Here is a 15073-nt window from a genome sequence, read left to right as displayed (position 1 = left end):
GTAACTTTGATATAATTTATTTATGTTAAGAGCAGTGCAGTATCTGTGCCTTTATGCAGGGGAAGTATTGTTTTTAATATAGATTTTGATGTTATAGAACACAGCAAGAAAAAAATGATCCCCCCGCTCTTCTGGTGGAACAAATACTGCAATAAATTTTTCTTATGTCTTTGTTACTTGTTTGCGCTTTTTTCCCCACCTCTGAACATGTACTGATCATTTTCAAAGTCATCAGACTATTTTTTTTTCGTGCTGTACTGTGATTCCTTCAGTTGTGTGACAGAGACCAGGGGGAGTGAAGCAAATCTTTTTCCAGTTCTGATTTGACGGCAATGAGCTCTAACCTCGCATCTGAAGAAATAATATCAGATCTTCTTAACCAGTTATTTAACTCTATACTCAAGGCAGGGTTTGCCATATTGGATACACCCAAAAGATCATCTTGCCATTGTGATTCTATGCCTCTGAGGATGTGCACAGCAGCAGCTGGCAGGTAACTTTATGAAATATCTCTGATCCTCCCTAAGGTGACCAGAAAACCGAGGGTATTTCCAGTTAGGCGGTCAATATATTGTTAAATTACCTTTTGTTATCTATGAAATAAAAAAGGCACAATTCTGATGTTCTAGGGTTCTAACTGTTCCTATATGAAATCAAGACGATCAGCATTCATTTTGACAAGAATGCCCCTTTTCTGCTACTATGGCCCTGTGTATCTTTGCAGTAATATTATCAAAAAGATAAAAAGGGATGTTATTATTTTTAAATTTGATGACGGATCAAATTGGACTTGCAAGGCTAGAGCTGATTTAATTAGGGGGCGTGTTGATCCATTTTCAACCTATGAAACGCTGATTTAAAAAATAAATAAGTAAATTTGGTGAGAAATATTAACACCAGCATTGTGGTGTTTCATCATTAAGTGTGCCGCACCTCTTTAATGTATAATACCTCTTCACTGCATACTTAGCAACTGATTGCACTGAATTCTAGCGTTTTTGTTTTAATTGTTTGTTTGTTTTATTTTGATATCCTTTTTAAAAATACATACATAACATTGGCCGGTAGATGGCAGCACGACGTTTCACTTGTCCCAATTGCGCAAAATCAAAGAAGAAGAAGAAGAAGATGATACACCGGAAGAAAAACCTCTCCTCTGTCGCTGTACATGAGGTTGGCGGGCTGTTAGTTTTATGTATTTGTTTAAATTCTGCGGCCCAACTTGTGAAAAAAACCTCTTAGCCAAATAACTCGGTGTTACGCGGACTCTTTTTCCCTCGGGTAAAGCAATGAGTTCACTTTTAAAACACTTTATTTGACACTTAGCTAGCATTTAGCTTGCATGCTAACTAATACGGGTTTAATAGCTAGCAGGGAGCTAACTAACCGGCGTTCTTCTACCAGCTTACTACAAGTTTAACATTTAACTTGTTGTCAAGTCGGCATTATATCTCTCCATTATTCACTTTTGACATCTCGCTTAACTTTGGTTAATTAGGTAACGTTAACGGGGGTGGTGGTAGTTCAGCCATGCCGTCCAGTGCTGGACCCAGCAGCCTAGCAGAAGCGCTGGAAAACTCGTCCCGGCTGATTGACAGACACCTGCAGGATGACCGATGCTTCCCTGACCTGTCGGAGCTGCTCAATGTACCGTCTCACAGTAAGTCATGTAGAGTAATGGAGCAAAAGAGAGAGACTGAAATGTTTCTGTTTATACTGGGGTAGTCATGCCAAAGCGCAAATGGTGGGATAAAGGTTAGATGTAAGCACAATACAAGAAAGAGTTGAGGAATGACCCCGTGGATTGGGTTATAATAGGGCTGCTGTAAAATCCCGATCACTCTTGAGTTACAGTGTGGTGTTTCCAAGGATTGAAAAATGCATGGATCTTGGATAAAATGCCTAAAATGTATGTTATATGGTTTAACATGGAGAAAAGGAGATTTCCATATTTGAGAGACTGTAAACAACATATTCTGACATTTATGCATGAAAAATGACTTTTGATGATTAACAGATTATCAAAGTAGTTGGATATTGTATTTCTGTCGATCTATTAGTCTGTCTATCTATTTATTAGTTAGTTTTCCTTTCATTTGTCGTCCTTCTCTAGAAAGCTGTCTCAAACATCATGTTGGTTATTTAAGGACCATAACATCTAATTTAATGTGCTGAACAAGTGAAATAATACGTTTACTGAATACTGATTATTGTACTGTATATAGATGGGTAGTTTACCACAGCTGTAAGGTACTGAAAAGCATGAACACGCACCTTGAAATGCTTGAAAAGTGCTTGAATTTCAATTTGGAAAGGTGTATGACAAATAAGGTGGTGACTTGAGAGAAATATAATTTAATTTGAATGCTTAAAAAGGAAAAGCTGCCATTCTTGGATGAAATATTGTGATATGACTTAGAGATGTATCAAAAATGTTGTGATGGATTTTCCGCATACTATTATTTTATATAGGATAAACTATGAAAGGATGAAGACCAAGCAGATTTATTTACAGAAATAAGACATCTGCCTGTTGTCATGCCAATATGTTATTTATGGCTTATTCCCTCTTAAGCCAGAACCAGTTTTCTGGCTCAACAATGAACCGGTTGGAAACTTATTTTGAGAACATAGAGCACACATGGCTGCCAAAATATCCCTTCCTCCATAGTTCATCCAGAATAGACTGATACAATGGTTAAAATGATAAATGATGATATAAAGGTAAAAATAAAAGTTGGTTAATCGGCCTAGTAGCTCAGGTTTTACAGGGGAAACATATTACAAGGGATAGAAAACACAAAGTACTAAAATATGGCCCCCTGACTTTTTTATACACTGTTTGCTCAATGATGGAATGTGTTTTTGTACAAAATAAGCGTTTTATTGTGATAAGGTAATGTATAATCAAACTTTAATGTTGTTGTTGATAGATATGCCGTCCCTCTCTGGGGTGTCGGACATGGACTACCCTCTCCAGGGACCGGGTTTACTCAGTGTGCCAAATCTCCCCGAGGTCAGCGCAGTCCGCCGAGTCCCTCTGCCACCTGAGCTGGTGGAGCAGTTTAGCCGTATCCTTTTGGTCGTTCAGGAAAAAACTAATTGAATGGTTTTTTTTTTCACTGAATCCAGAGTTTTCCATCAGAAGCAAAAATGTTAAGTTGATTGGTGAATTTGAGTTTCAACTTAACAATTTCACAGATATGCAATGTAACTGCATGATGGGAGTTTTTCCAGAGATCTCTCGAGCATGGCTTACTATTGACAATGACATCTTCATGTGGAATTATGAAGATGGGTGAGGACATTTACCTTTTTGTATGGGACTCAGTGACAACATTCATGATGAGCATTACATGAATACAACTGAAGTGCACACACAGTGCACTGAAATACATTATTACTAGTCACTTTTTACTGTGAGCTTCCACCAATGATAAATCCAGAGTGAAGACAATTCTTTGTTTTCTGCTATTTTCTTTGCAGAGGAGATGTTGCCTATTTTGATGGCCTTATTGAAACCATTCTGGCAGTGGGCCTTGTAAAACCAAAACAAGGTATGTGTAAACACTAAAACTCAGCATTGATTAAACCTTCAGTTTATTTGAGTAATGTTTGTGTTGTGTTTATCTTCTCAGGGATTTTACAGCCACACATTCACTACCTGTTAGTATTGGCCACTTCAGTGGATGTAGTGATCCTCGGGCTGAGCTTCCCCAAGAGCCAGGCTGGTGAGTTTTTCCTACAACTATTACAACAATGACACTGCTTTTGAGTTGTTTCCTGTACCATGTGGTTAGATAGATGCCAGCGAGGAATATTCTCACAACGCTTTTCTGTTTCCAAATGAATTGAAATTCCAAGTGCCAGATATTTATAAGCTAGGCAAATGTGCACGATAAGGAAAGCTGCAGTACCGTTTCACTGACATATTGTTACATAAATACATAAATAAATGTTGATTGATATGGTACGTAGATATTAGGGATCGATCGACAGAGTTTTTAGGGCCGACGCCGATACAAATTAACTTCCGCCTTAGCTGATGATAGATGCGAACTGACGATTTTCTTAAGCCGATATTTGGGGCCGATACTGCTTTTGCTCCCTCAGTTTACAGCATAAAAATGACATGATGATAACAAATGTTCAGTCTAAATTTAAAGAAAAAGAAACATTTATTGCCTGTCTATAAATAAAGCCGGAAAAAATACTGTCTGCAAACACAGCAGCCCGCATCGATAATATCGGCCGGCTGTAGTGGTGTGCATCCTCAAATATGGTCCATGTGGAACAATGATCCCTGCGCTGAACAGGCTGCATAACACGCAAGATAGGAATGAAAAGAATCGTTGAGGCAGGGATTTGTGCCTCGATGCATTTTTGTAATTGAGTAACTCGATTAATTGTTTCAGCCCTAATTGGTTTTTCAGGGTCATCTCTGATCATCATGTCACTCTTTCTTTTGTTGTAGGGCTGAATGACAGCATGTCTGGTGGGATGCAGCTGCTACCAGATCCCCTCTTCTCAATCCCAACAGACAACACCTACATCCTGTCCATCACCTCCACAGACCTGGGACGCATCTTCATGGCAGGAAAGGACGGCTGCCTCTATGAGATAGCTTACCAGGCCGAGGCAGGATGGCTGAGCCAGCGCTGCAGAAAAATCAACCACTCCAAAAGCTCACTGTCTTTCCTCGTCCCCTCTGTGCTCCAGTTCTCCTTTTCTGAAGACGGTAAGGAGAAGGACACATTTATGTGTGGAACAATGTACTCAATTTAATCAAGCTTTAACCTTTTGCTGTCCTTGTGCTCCACAGACCCTATTGTGCAGATTGCTATTGATAACTCCTGCAACACACTATTCACACGCTCCGAGAAAGGTGTCCTGCAGGTATGATGTCGACTAAATGTCCTGTAAATTTTTCAAATGGTGGCCGTGAAATTACAAATATGTGGTAATTGTCAGCGGGATGATATAATTCACAATTTGTCTGTGTTTATAGGTGTATGACCTGGGTGCTGATGGCCAGGGAATGAGTCGTGTAGCAACTATGTCACAGAACTCTATTGTTGCTGCTGCTGGAAACATAGCCAGGTATGTGCAGGTTTGTTGACCCTAAAAGATGTTTCTTAAACATCTGTCATTAATTCTCCCCATAGGGAAGTAAGAATTTATTTTCTGTCTCTCTGAAACTCTCCTTCTTTTGCAGGACGATTGATCGTTCTGTCTTCAAACCTATTGTCCAGATCTCTGTCATTGACAGATCGGAGTCGTCAGACTGTCACCTGCTCGCTGTCACTCATGCAGGTAAAGATAGTGAACTGAAGATGAACAACATTTGTAGGATAGGTGTATGGTAATATTAAATGTTAATATTTAAAATGTGTGCTTATTCTGTTCTTCAGGTGTGCGCCTCTACTTCAGCACCTCCCCTTTTGCCCTTCCATACCAGAGGCACGTGGCAGTTCGACCTAGCCTGTTAGCTTTGGTCCATGTTCGTCTGCCACCAGGATTTTCTGCATCCTCTACCCTGCAGAAACCTGCAAAGGTCCATAAAGCACTACATAGCAAAGGTAAAATCATTTGTCTGCGATTTATCATTTTACTGGAAAGACCCTATGGGAGTCAAACTCAAGAGAGTTTTTATGCCTTTAGTTGATGTTCAGCTCAATGGCATACAGAACCACTGGTAACAAGAATCCAGATCTGCCTGTTATACCAATTTGTCTTTTCTTTGTTTAAATCTTGCAGGTGTTCTGTTAATGGCTGCTTCTGAGACAGAGGACAGTGACATTCTGTGGTGCATCAACCATGACTCCTTCCCCTTCAAGAAACCCTTGATGGAAACTCAGGTTGGCACAGTTTAAGTTATCTTATTACCAGTGGTTGCTCCTCTTTTTTTGTCAAGGTAACTTGTTTTACTGCCTAAAAGCCAATCTAAACTGGGTATTAGAAACCCTACAAATATGCCTCTTTCATCTGTGCTTTTGCAGATGATGTCTAATGTAGATGGACACTCTTGGGCTCTCTGCGCCATTAATGAGGAGAGACCATCCAAGATGTTTACTCCTCTTAACAAGGACCAGATCCCCATCACTGATTCACCTGTGGTGGTCCAACAACACAATATCCCTCCACAGAAGTTTGTCCTTCTCTCTGCAAAGGTTAAAACTGCTTTCATGACTCATCATGTTGCACACATGCTCAATCTGGTTATAGTGTGGTAAAACATTTTCTTAATTTTGTATACTAAGTTGAGACTTCTTACTGTCCTGTAGGGAAGTCATATCTTCCAAAAACTGCGGCCAGTAGACCAGCTCCGTCACCTGCTAGTGAGCTGTGCTGGAGGAGAAAGTGAAGAGATTGAACGTTTCTTCAAGCTTCACAGGGTACAAAGCTAAAATATTCACTCTCTACAATTTTTATAATCCCACAGAATTAAGGCATGCTGTCATAGACCAGTGTGCAGGCATATTTATCTCTCTCTCTCACACACAACCACACACAGTATATATTTAGGTTTTTAATCTGTTCTGTACAGGAGGAGCAGGCTTGTGCCACAGCATTGATCTTGGCTTGTTCCAGTGCGGCTTGTGACAGAGAGGTCTCACAGTGGGCCACTAGAGCCTTCTTCAGGTGCGTTCACACACACACACACACACACACACACACACACACACACACACTGTAGACAAACTAAAGGCAGTTCCTTTCCTGTTGTCGTCATCAGATATGGAGGAGAAGCACAGATGAGATTCCCCGCAGCCATAACATCGCCCAGTACTGTTGGACCTGTGATAAGCTCTCCAGTACCAGGTAAATTAGTAAATACTGACTGACCAAATGAAGCTTAAACTCTTGTGACGTTGTGTAAAGCCTCATACACACACAAAATATTGCCATGTCATGACTATTTGAGTAAACGCAGAGTTCTTATGGATGATGAAAATCCTTAAAAAACACAACTTTGTCAGTGTTTGAAGCTTAAAACTGCTTAAAATTGAGGTTATCTTGGTTACCAATAAACATGAAACACTTTTTTTGTGTTTTTGATTTATGTACTGTATAAACTGTTTACAAATATGTCATTTTCCACAGCTGTAAGGTGCTGGAAAAGCTTGAAAATGCACCTTGAAGTTCTTGAAAAGTGTCTCAATTTGGCTTTGGAAAATGTGTAGGAACCCTGTAAACATACAAACAAAATGTATTGTTTAAATATTTAAATAATATAACATCACATTTGATAATATTATGTTAAAGTACATGCATTAATCAATGCATATTTAGTAATTTCTGTTACTTCCCCTCAGGCATCGTGCCCCCAGGTTTGGCCACACCGTTCGCACAAATGCACTCTGGGTCTGCCCCCATCACACCCATGTCAGCTGGCCCAGAGGTGATTTTCTCAGGGAAACACAACGGCATCTGTGTCTACTTTGCTCGCATTCTGGGGTAAGTGAATCCTGTCATTAGTTGTCACATCAACACATTTCAAATCTGTTTTCTGGGTGAGAGCCGAAATATGTCTCTTCAAGTCAGAGGTGTTGTTGTGTGATGATGGCGTCGGTACTGAACAACATGTGTTTCTCTCCTGTTCCCTGCTGACCTCACTCAACAGAAATATTTGGGATGGCAGTCTTGCTGTTGAGAAAATCATGAGCAAAGGAAATCAGACTGTTAGTATTGTAAGTATCATTAAACCAGGGGTTTCTTAACAGTTTAATGTTGATCGTACAACGCTAGTAGTGGTTAGTTAAGACTGTTTTCTGTTGTGTCCACAGTTGGAAAGCAGTGTTGGTTCGTTTGAACTGGAGTCAGTACTTATGGAGCTCTGCGGTTTACGAGAGTTTCTTGATAAAAACTCGCACTTCAGTCCATCTGCCCATGGTGCTGCAAGGTAAGCTCTCCTTCCTTAGTCTTACATTGAACTAATTGGTGTGTTGATACCTTCATAGGTTCTGTTAGTTCTCAAACACACACTGCTTTCCTGACCTTTGCCTAGTCGCCATCATGTGACGTATAGGACATGTGATAACTGGTGGTTGTATTTCTAATTTTTTGGGTGATCAAACCTAATAAGGAAAGACCCCAAAGTTGTATTTTAATGATTAAGGCCTTCTCAAACTCATGATAGCTGATAATGTGACTAACATGGAAAATAAATATATTTTCAAATTTGCCATCCCCTCAGAATAACATCTGTTCTGCTGTCCGTTAGTTTCAGCTCCCCTGCCAACCTGCAGCAAAGGCTGCTGGGATTTATGCGTCCTGACGGAGCCAACTCTCAGCAGGTGCAGCAGGAGCTTCAGAGGAAATATCACAGTGAGTTATGAGTGCAGGTTTTCTACATTTTCTTTAATATTGCCATGAGAATCAATATCCCAAATATCAATGATATTATAAATCTACATGAATAGAGTAAATGTGGAACTTTAATGTATCAATACATTTTTTTTCCCACCCATCACTCGTGTCTTTTCCCTTCAAATCGCTGTAATGGTTTTCTCTTTGTGTTTCCATCTCTGTGTCCAGCCAAGGCTCAGGTCTATGAGAAAGTGTCTCTGCAGGGCATCCAGCACTTAGTGCATCGCTCCTATCAGACTCTGGCCCTCTTGAAGCTTCTCTGTGATCATCAGTTCAGCCTCATTATGTCTGAGCTGCCAAAGGTACTGTACATGTATTCACAAATGCTTCTCCTGCAGACAACTGCAGATGCTCATACATCATTGCCGCGATATTCATCCACATACCTTCCGCAATGTCTTACAGTGTGTTTCAATGTGAGCTGTGTTTCTGTGTTTGTAGGAGTTTCAAGAGCAAATGAAGGGAGCTAGTTTTAAGGATGTAGTGATCCGGGGCAAGGAGCTTTCTGGAGCACTCATCACAGCACTCATTAACGTCTACATCAAAGATAATGCCTCTGTGGAGGCCATTAGCAATCACCTGCGGGACATCTGTCCCCTGCTGTACAGCAGCGATGACAGCGTTTGCTCAAAGGTACAAACATATGGTGTTTGCAACATTGAAAGTTTAAAAAACCATTCTGAGCTGAATTATCTTTAGACCTAAAAAGGGGATGTCTTTTGTCTTTCACATTTCTTCCAATCTTCAGGCTTATTTTGGGGGCATCAAAGTCATCAAAGGGTATTGATTTACCCATATTGATTTATGAGAATGTGTTGTGTTGTTTCCCACTCAGGCTAATGAGTTGCTGCAGAGCTCTAAGCAGATACAGACTAAAGCAGATAAAGAGCGAACACTAAGAGAGTCTCTACGGCTCTATCAGCAGATCAGCCAACACACAGATTTGCCGCTCGTCTGCTCGCAGTACAGACAAGGTCGGGACATACACTGCATTTGTGTAGTCTACATGTTAAATATTGCTGTTATTTATATGTTTTTTTTACATTAATACTTATTCCATTCAATTATCTAGTGCGTTTCTACGAGGGAGTCCTTGAGTTGTGCCTCACAGCAGCCGACAAGAAGGATCCACAGAGACTGGGGCCCCACTTCTACAAGAACGGAGAGCCTGAGGAGGACGGAGTGGGACAGCAGGCCTTCCAGGAGAGGTAACATAAGACAGAAGTAGCATACGAATCAGCATCAGTGTTTTAGCCGATTTCATCAACATTTTTGACCCCTCCTCTACTTGCTGCAGACTTTCGTGTTATAAGTGCATCACAGACACCATGCAGGAGCTGGTGAACCAGAGCAAAGCCGCACCTCAATCCCCCAGTGTCCCTAAGCAGCCTGGGCCTCCTGTCATGACCTCTGACCCTAACATGCTCAGTAACGAAGAAGCTACATCTCACGTGAGTAAGAAGGGCACAGCTGATGCTTATTAATTGCCAAAGCATTTTACATGATCTGCAGTAGTAACGGAAATATGTTCTTCCTTTGTAGTTTGAGCAGATCCTCGGTCTGGCCCAGAGATCTCAGGACGAGCTGTTTCACATCGCTCTGTACAACTGGCTGATTCAGGCTGACCTGACTGACAAGCTGCTAGAGGTAGTGTGTCTGCTTATGTGTGGGGGTTTTTTTTCAGTTTTTACCTGAAACTTGCATCTTAATGTAGTTCCTGTTTGTGCGTAATGTATATCTGTTATCCCCCTTATGAACCCTTTATCATGTCCAAACTCACAAAGTTTAAAGTGGTGACACTTTAACTTAATTAAAAATATAACAACTAATTTTAATGAACCATACCGAGACCCTTTTAAAATGAGTACATCATCCAGATTTTATTGTCCCACACAACGAGATGAATTGCGACACTTTAAAGTTGTTTATGTATTTCCATGCCATGTGTCTGATAATTGTCCTTTTTATTCGTCCTCTGTTTTCCAGGTGAATTCTCCGTACCTAGAGGAACATCTAATGCATATGATCAAGCAGGACCAGAGTAAGGTGCACAATATGGACCTGTTGTGGCGCTACTACGAGAAGAACCGCAACTTCGGCAAGGCAGCTCATGTACTGGCCCGTCTCGCTGACATGCACAGGTTTGGACACAACAACTGGATAATAAGTTTCATTCTGGTAGATTAAGATTTAACATATCTCCAGAAAAGAAGTTTACCTCCAACACTGATTCTTCTGCAAACCCTGATTTACCACATACACTGTATGCACACTCCATGGACTCTTTCTAATTTTTGTAAAGACATGATATAAAAGCACCTTGTTTTGTTTGTTTTTTTATTATGAAGCACTGAGATCTTATTGAAGCAGCGTCTGGAGTACATCGCCCGAGCCATCCTGTCTGCTAAGAGTTCCTCCTGCATCTCAGCTCAGGCATCTGATGGAGAGTTCCTTCACGAGCTGGAAGAAAAGATGGAGGTACGTATGCGGTGGTGTTCACAGTGAAATTAATCATGGAGCGATCCAGCGTTGTAACTACTCACTTTCTGTGTTTGGCTCCCCTTTTCCAGCTGGTGCGTATCCAAGTACAGATCCAGGATACCCTGATTAGACAGTACTCCCATCATCCCTCAGTGAAAAACGTAATCTCTCAGTTGGACTCGGAGCTCATGGACATCACCAAGGTAAAGTGTAGCAGCAGAACAATGATAAGGAGTTGGGAATTACAAATAATTTGCATTAAAGTGAATGGAAAATGTTACTAAATACTGAATTAATATTCTCCGGTGTAGCTCTACGGGGAGTTCGCTGACCATTTCAAATTGTCCGAGTGCAAGCTGGCCATCATTCACTGTGCGGGACACTCTGACCCAATCCTGGTGCACTCACTGTGGCAGGAGATCATGGAGAAAGGCAAGTGAAATGCCAATACTTCGCAATAATCTTCTCATGCCAAACCTTTTTAAATGCCCTTGCTGTGATATATATGACATGAGTGTCAGTCATGATTTTTTGTTTTGTCTAGAACTGGGAGACACCGTGGCCATGAGTCCAGCAGACAGGATGAGGTCTCTAAGTTTGAAACTGGTATCACTGGGGAAGATTTACGCTGGAACACCAAGATATTTCCCTCTGGGTAAGCATTCATACCTTCCTATAATTATGTTCAGTTTTCCTCTCGTTAGAATTTTCCAGCTTTATTATTTTGTTTACAATAATGTAATTAGATGTCCCCTTTGTATCCTTTACGCCAGCGTGTCTCAGCGGCACAGGCCTACAGGATCTTGCTTAATTATCCTCCCATTACACCAGGCCTGTTCAAACCTGTCTTCTCTGTGGAGACAATGATTCATGTTATATAAATCCATGGTTCTTGGTAATCAATTAAGTGTCAGATGCAAAACATTTGTCCCCAGTGATGAACAAAGTGCTGCGTATGCAATGCTAACGAGTGCCCATATGTCCTGTGATTGTAGAGTTCCTAGTAAAGTTTCTAGAGCAGGAGGTGTGTCGGCTGAACTGGGACGTGGGCTTCGTCACCGCCACCATGCAGGAGATTGGAGTACAGTTACCGCGCCTTCTGGAGGTCTATGACCAACTCTTTAAAACTCGGGTAGGTGCTTTAGATAAGATACCATGTTTCAATGTATCACTTTAACAGATTGCTAAAATGAATGCACATGATTATAAGCAGTAGTTGCAGTTTTTTGTGGGTTGAGGATTAAATTGTCTCTTACTTAATCCACCAATCTGCCTTGTTGCTTGTAGGATCCCTGTTGGCAGCGACTAAAGAAACCTCTCCACTTGGTTGAGTGTATCCACGTGCTTCTGTCAGGATATGTGGATGATCCCAGCAGGGTACCAACCTACGACAGGTAATCAATCAGACTCTCAGATGTTCAGCTGCTGGCCTGCAGTGGGTGTTGTTGTGCTGGGCTTCTATTTAGAGAGACATTAGTATGACCATACGGCCCTGGTTAAAACAAGAAACAAGAACCTTTCCCCAGTGTCTCACTTTATTGTAAGATGCTCTAGATTAAATCCTTAACTTTAATTTTGGTGTTGGATTACACATTTGACTGTCTACACAGTAGGAGAAATGCTTACAAACATGGTCAGATGATGAACACAGAATATTTTGAATAACAGTATCTCCAGTAAGAACATCAAAATGATTACCATTGCGAAAACAGCTCTCATCTTGATCATACTGGGGTGTTTTTTTTTTCTCAGGGGGAGGCACTTTTGCTGTTTCTAGGCAACACATCATGTCTGTCAATCACTTGTATGCTACCACCACCAGAAGCTGCATTCAGTCAGTCAAACACATAGTAGATAGACAGACATAAAACCTTAGCATGAACTCCAAATGTCCCCTGATATTTGTCCAAGCTTGATGCTTATTGTTTGTGTCATGATCATTTTTCTAATGTCTAATAGCTTCGTCATAACTACGCATCACAGGGTGTTTTTGTTGTTGTTTAAAACGATAAGTTCACATTATCCAAGTCTGTCTTAGAGCAATTACTTACATGCCCGTATGTTCATTAAAAGGTTTATGGGCTCCTTCCTAAAGCAATTTCAAAATCTACAGTTTTCATACAACCCAATTCATATAATCCCTGTATAACCCTAACACCAAGTAAACAATGTCAGGGAAAATGCAATGAGGGAATTTTTGCACTAAAAATGTACTTTGGAACATCCATACTTAGGGCTGGGTATCATTCAAAAATGTTCTATACCAATTCCTGAACAATATTTTTTGAAGTCATCATCCCTTCATTACATTATCTTTGAATGAGTACAAATTCAACCGTGCAAATTTATGAAACAACCTTTCATATGACCTTTAACTGCTTTAAAAGCCGGAGGCATAGTCTAGGCTCTGAAACTCCATGTCCTCTGCAACGGACAAAGGCTGGTCATCTAATGCGATGAACTCCATCACATTGTTAGTAATCCCTTTTAACGTTGGTGCTGTCCATGGGGGATTTTGGCCCTTTCTTAAATGCTGTCGTTATCAAAGACAGTCTTGCTGGTTGTGGTTTATTTTGCTGACCTTTCTCCCACATGGCCAACATTTTCTCTCACTGTAAACAAATCGTACGTGTTCAAGGTACCCTTTGACCTCTTAGGTCATAAGTCATGCCAGCATTGTGTCCAGCCAGTGGCTTCTTCTCCACAGATGCAGACATATACAGCATATGCTGACGAACTGTTGTCTGAGTTATACATTTATAAACATTTTAAAAGAGCCAGCCCTGTCCTCACTTGATATGACCAACTCAAACTGCTGGAGCCTCAGTTTAGTTCCAGCAAAGTGCAGAGTCAAGTGTGTTACTTAAACTTGGTTTAACAGTTTATTTTCCCTTGATTTCAGACGCCGATTCACTAACGTGTGTCTGGACAACATCTGTGGATATCTTGTGGAGCTACAGTCTCTGAGCCCAAACTCTGCCCTTCAACAAACGATTGGCAACTTCAAGTCGCTGCAGGTGAAGCTGGAGAAACTCCACTGACGCTACTACGTTCTTCACAGGACAAGGGACAGGTGACCTCTGGATCTGGCACTGTTGGCCTTAATTAAACAGCTGATTTAAAGTGTGATTATCTTTGATCAGCATACACAAAAGGGTAATGTTGGTATTCACAGTAGTTTGGCTCTTCCCTTCAGTCTGATACGCTGATAAGCTTAGCAAGTGCTTGGGTGAAGGGACAGAATTAGCAGGTGATGTCGGACAATAGTCTTCTGATGAAGATGCGGGCAACCGAATAGACTAAGAATTAAATACGTTTTATAACTTATTTAATACATTTTGTTATAAGTCTAAACATTATGCTGAAATACAACTTTGGAAAGCAAGACATTGTTGGTTATTTGCATCGTGTGCAATTAGCCGTGTCTAAATGATAGATGCATAAACATGACAAGATATTGAGTTACCTGTGTTTATAAAAACGAGATGAAATCATTCTGAATTCTGCAGGTGAGTTTTCATATATTGAAAATGCACTTACTGATGACTGATTTAGAATATTTTCATATTAATTTACACTGTTAAAGACTTTTGATCACAGGGGATTCATTTTGATTGTTCTACGTTTTGCCTCCAAACAAACAGTTGAGTCTTGGATGTTGTAATTATGTACATAACTTGGCCATAATGTCGTCTCTTCTGCCAAAGGTCATGCACACACCTAAACATTTTTTCCCTTGTGTATTATTTGTGGTGAGCATTTTGTCTGCCTGGCTGAGAAATTTAACAGTGCTTTTTTGATTGTATTGAATGTGGAACAATTTTTTTTAACACGGTGCAGTCCACAATGCTACACTGAAAACTTTGAGAAAAAAAGTCATAAAACCTTTTTATAAAAAAAAATAAAACTTGTCATTGCTTTTGTGTATGGGGATGTTTTGCAAACACTGTGCACTAACTAACTATTACCTGTAAACCAACTAACAAACAATTATATTTTTTAGCAAACAATTTGCATCTGAAACATGGATTAAATTGATGTGGGCTGGGAGGGAGTGCAATAATGAACTTAATGTCGTCACTGTTTGTGTTTACATGATTATCTTTAATTGAAACTGGCACTCAGGGTTTCTTACAGTCATCACAAACATGTAATTGCTAAAGTATTTCCTTCCAATTAGCTGTGGACTGTTGTGCACAATTATCCTCAATTTGTAGCCTTG

The 15073-nt window shown here is 40.5% G+C and overlaps 1 protein-coding gene across 2 annotated transcripts; it reads left to right on the top strand.

The window, feature by feature from the left end:
* Positions 1-1142: 1142 nt before the first annotated feature.
* On the top strand, positions 1143-14924 carry nup155 (nucleoporin 155). 2 transcript variants are annotated; one of them, XR_014593546.1, is made up of 35 exons: positions 1143-1281; positions 1499-1660; positions 2934-3071; positions 3202-3298; positions 3487-3557; positions 3639-3731; positions 4475-4738; positions 4823-4896; positions 5009-5100; positions 5216-5313; positions 5412-5579; positions 5758-5858; positions 6000-6170; positions 6285-6395; positions 6548-6642; positions 6737-6822; positions 7317-7458; positions 7625-7691; positions 7788-7903; positions 8225-8328; positions 8539-8672; positions 8812-9003; positions 9206-9344; positions 9443-9578; positions 9668-9821; positions 9913-10017; positions 10357-10511; positions 10719-10848; positions 10941-11054; positions 11163-11283; positions 11396-11506; positions 11847-11983; positions 12139-12245; positions 13754-14007; positions 14102-14121. XR_014593546.1 is itself a non-coding variant. In XM_083929511.1 (34 exons), exons 2-34 carry the CDS (start codon positions 1531-1533, stop codon positions 13890-13892), a joined length of 4092 nt encoding a protein of 1363 aa, XP_083785637.1. In that variant the 5' UTR covers positions 1143-1281; positions 1499-1530; the 3' UTR covers positions 13893-14924. The 2 variants fall into 2 exon arrangements, 1 of the variants encoding a protein (XP_083785637.1); XM_083929511.1 differs by having other exon boundaries at positions 13754-14924.
* The last annotated feature ends 149 nt before the right edge of the window (positions 14925-15073 follow it).

This window comes from Echiichthys vipera (genome assembly GCF_963691815.1).
Source record: "Echiichthys vipera genome assembly, chromosome: 16".
NCBI lineage: Eukaryota > Metazoa > Chordata > Actinopteri > Perciformes > Trachinidae > Echiichthys > Echiichthys vipera.
Note: the sequence above shows the minus strand (reverse complement) of the source record. Positions and strands in the feature narration are given on the sequence as shown.

What these genes read in the sequence shown, in the direction of transcription:
- nup155 (XM_083929511.1), top strand. Translation starts at nt 1,531, where the DNA reads ATGCCGTCCAGTGCTGGACCCAGCAGCCTAGCAGAAGCGCTGGAAAAC. An exon ending in GTTCTCCTTTTCTGAAGACG is followed by an intron (nt 4,739 to 4,822) that starts GTAAGGAGAAGG and finishes TGTGCTCCACAG; the next exon opens with ACCCTATTGTGCAGATTGCT. An exon ending in CGTCTCGCTGACATGCACAG is followed by an intron (nt 10,512 to 10,718) that starts GTTTGGACACAA and finishes TTTATTATGAAG; the next exon opens with CACTGAGATCTTATTGAAGC.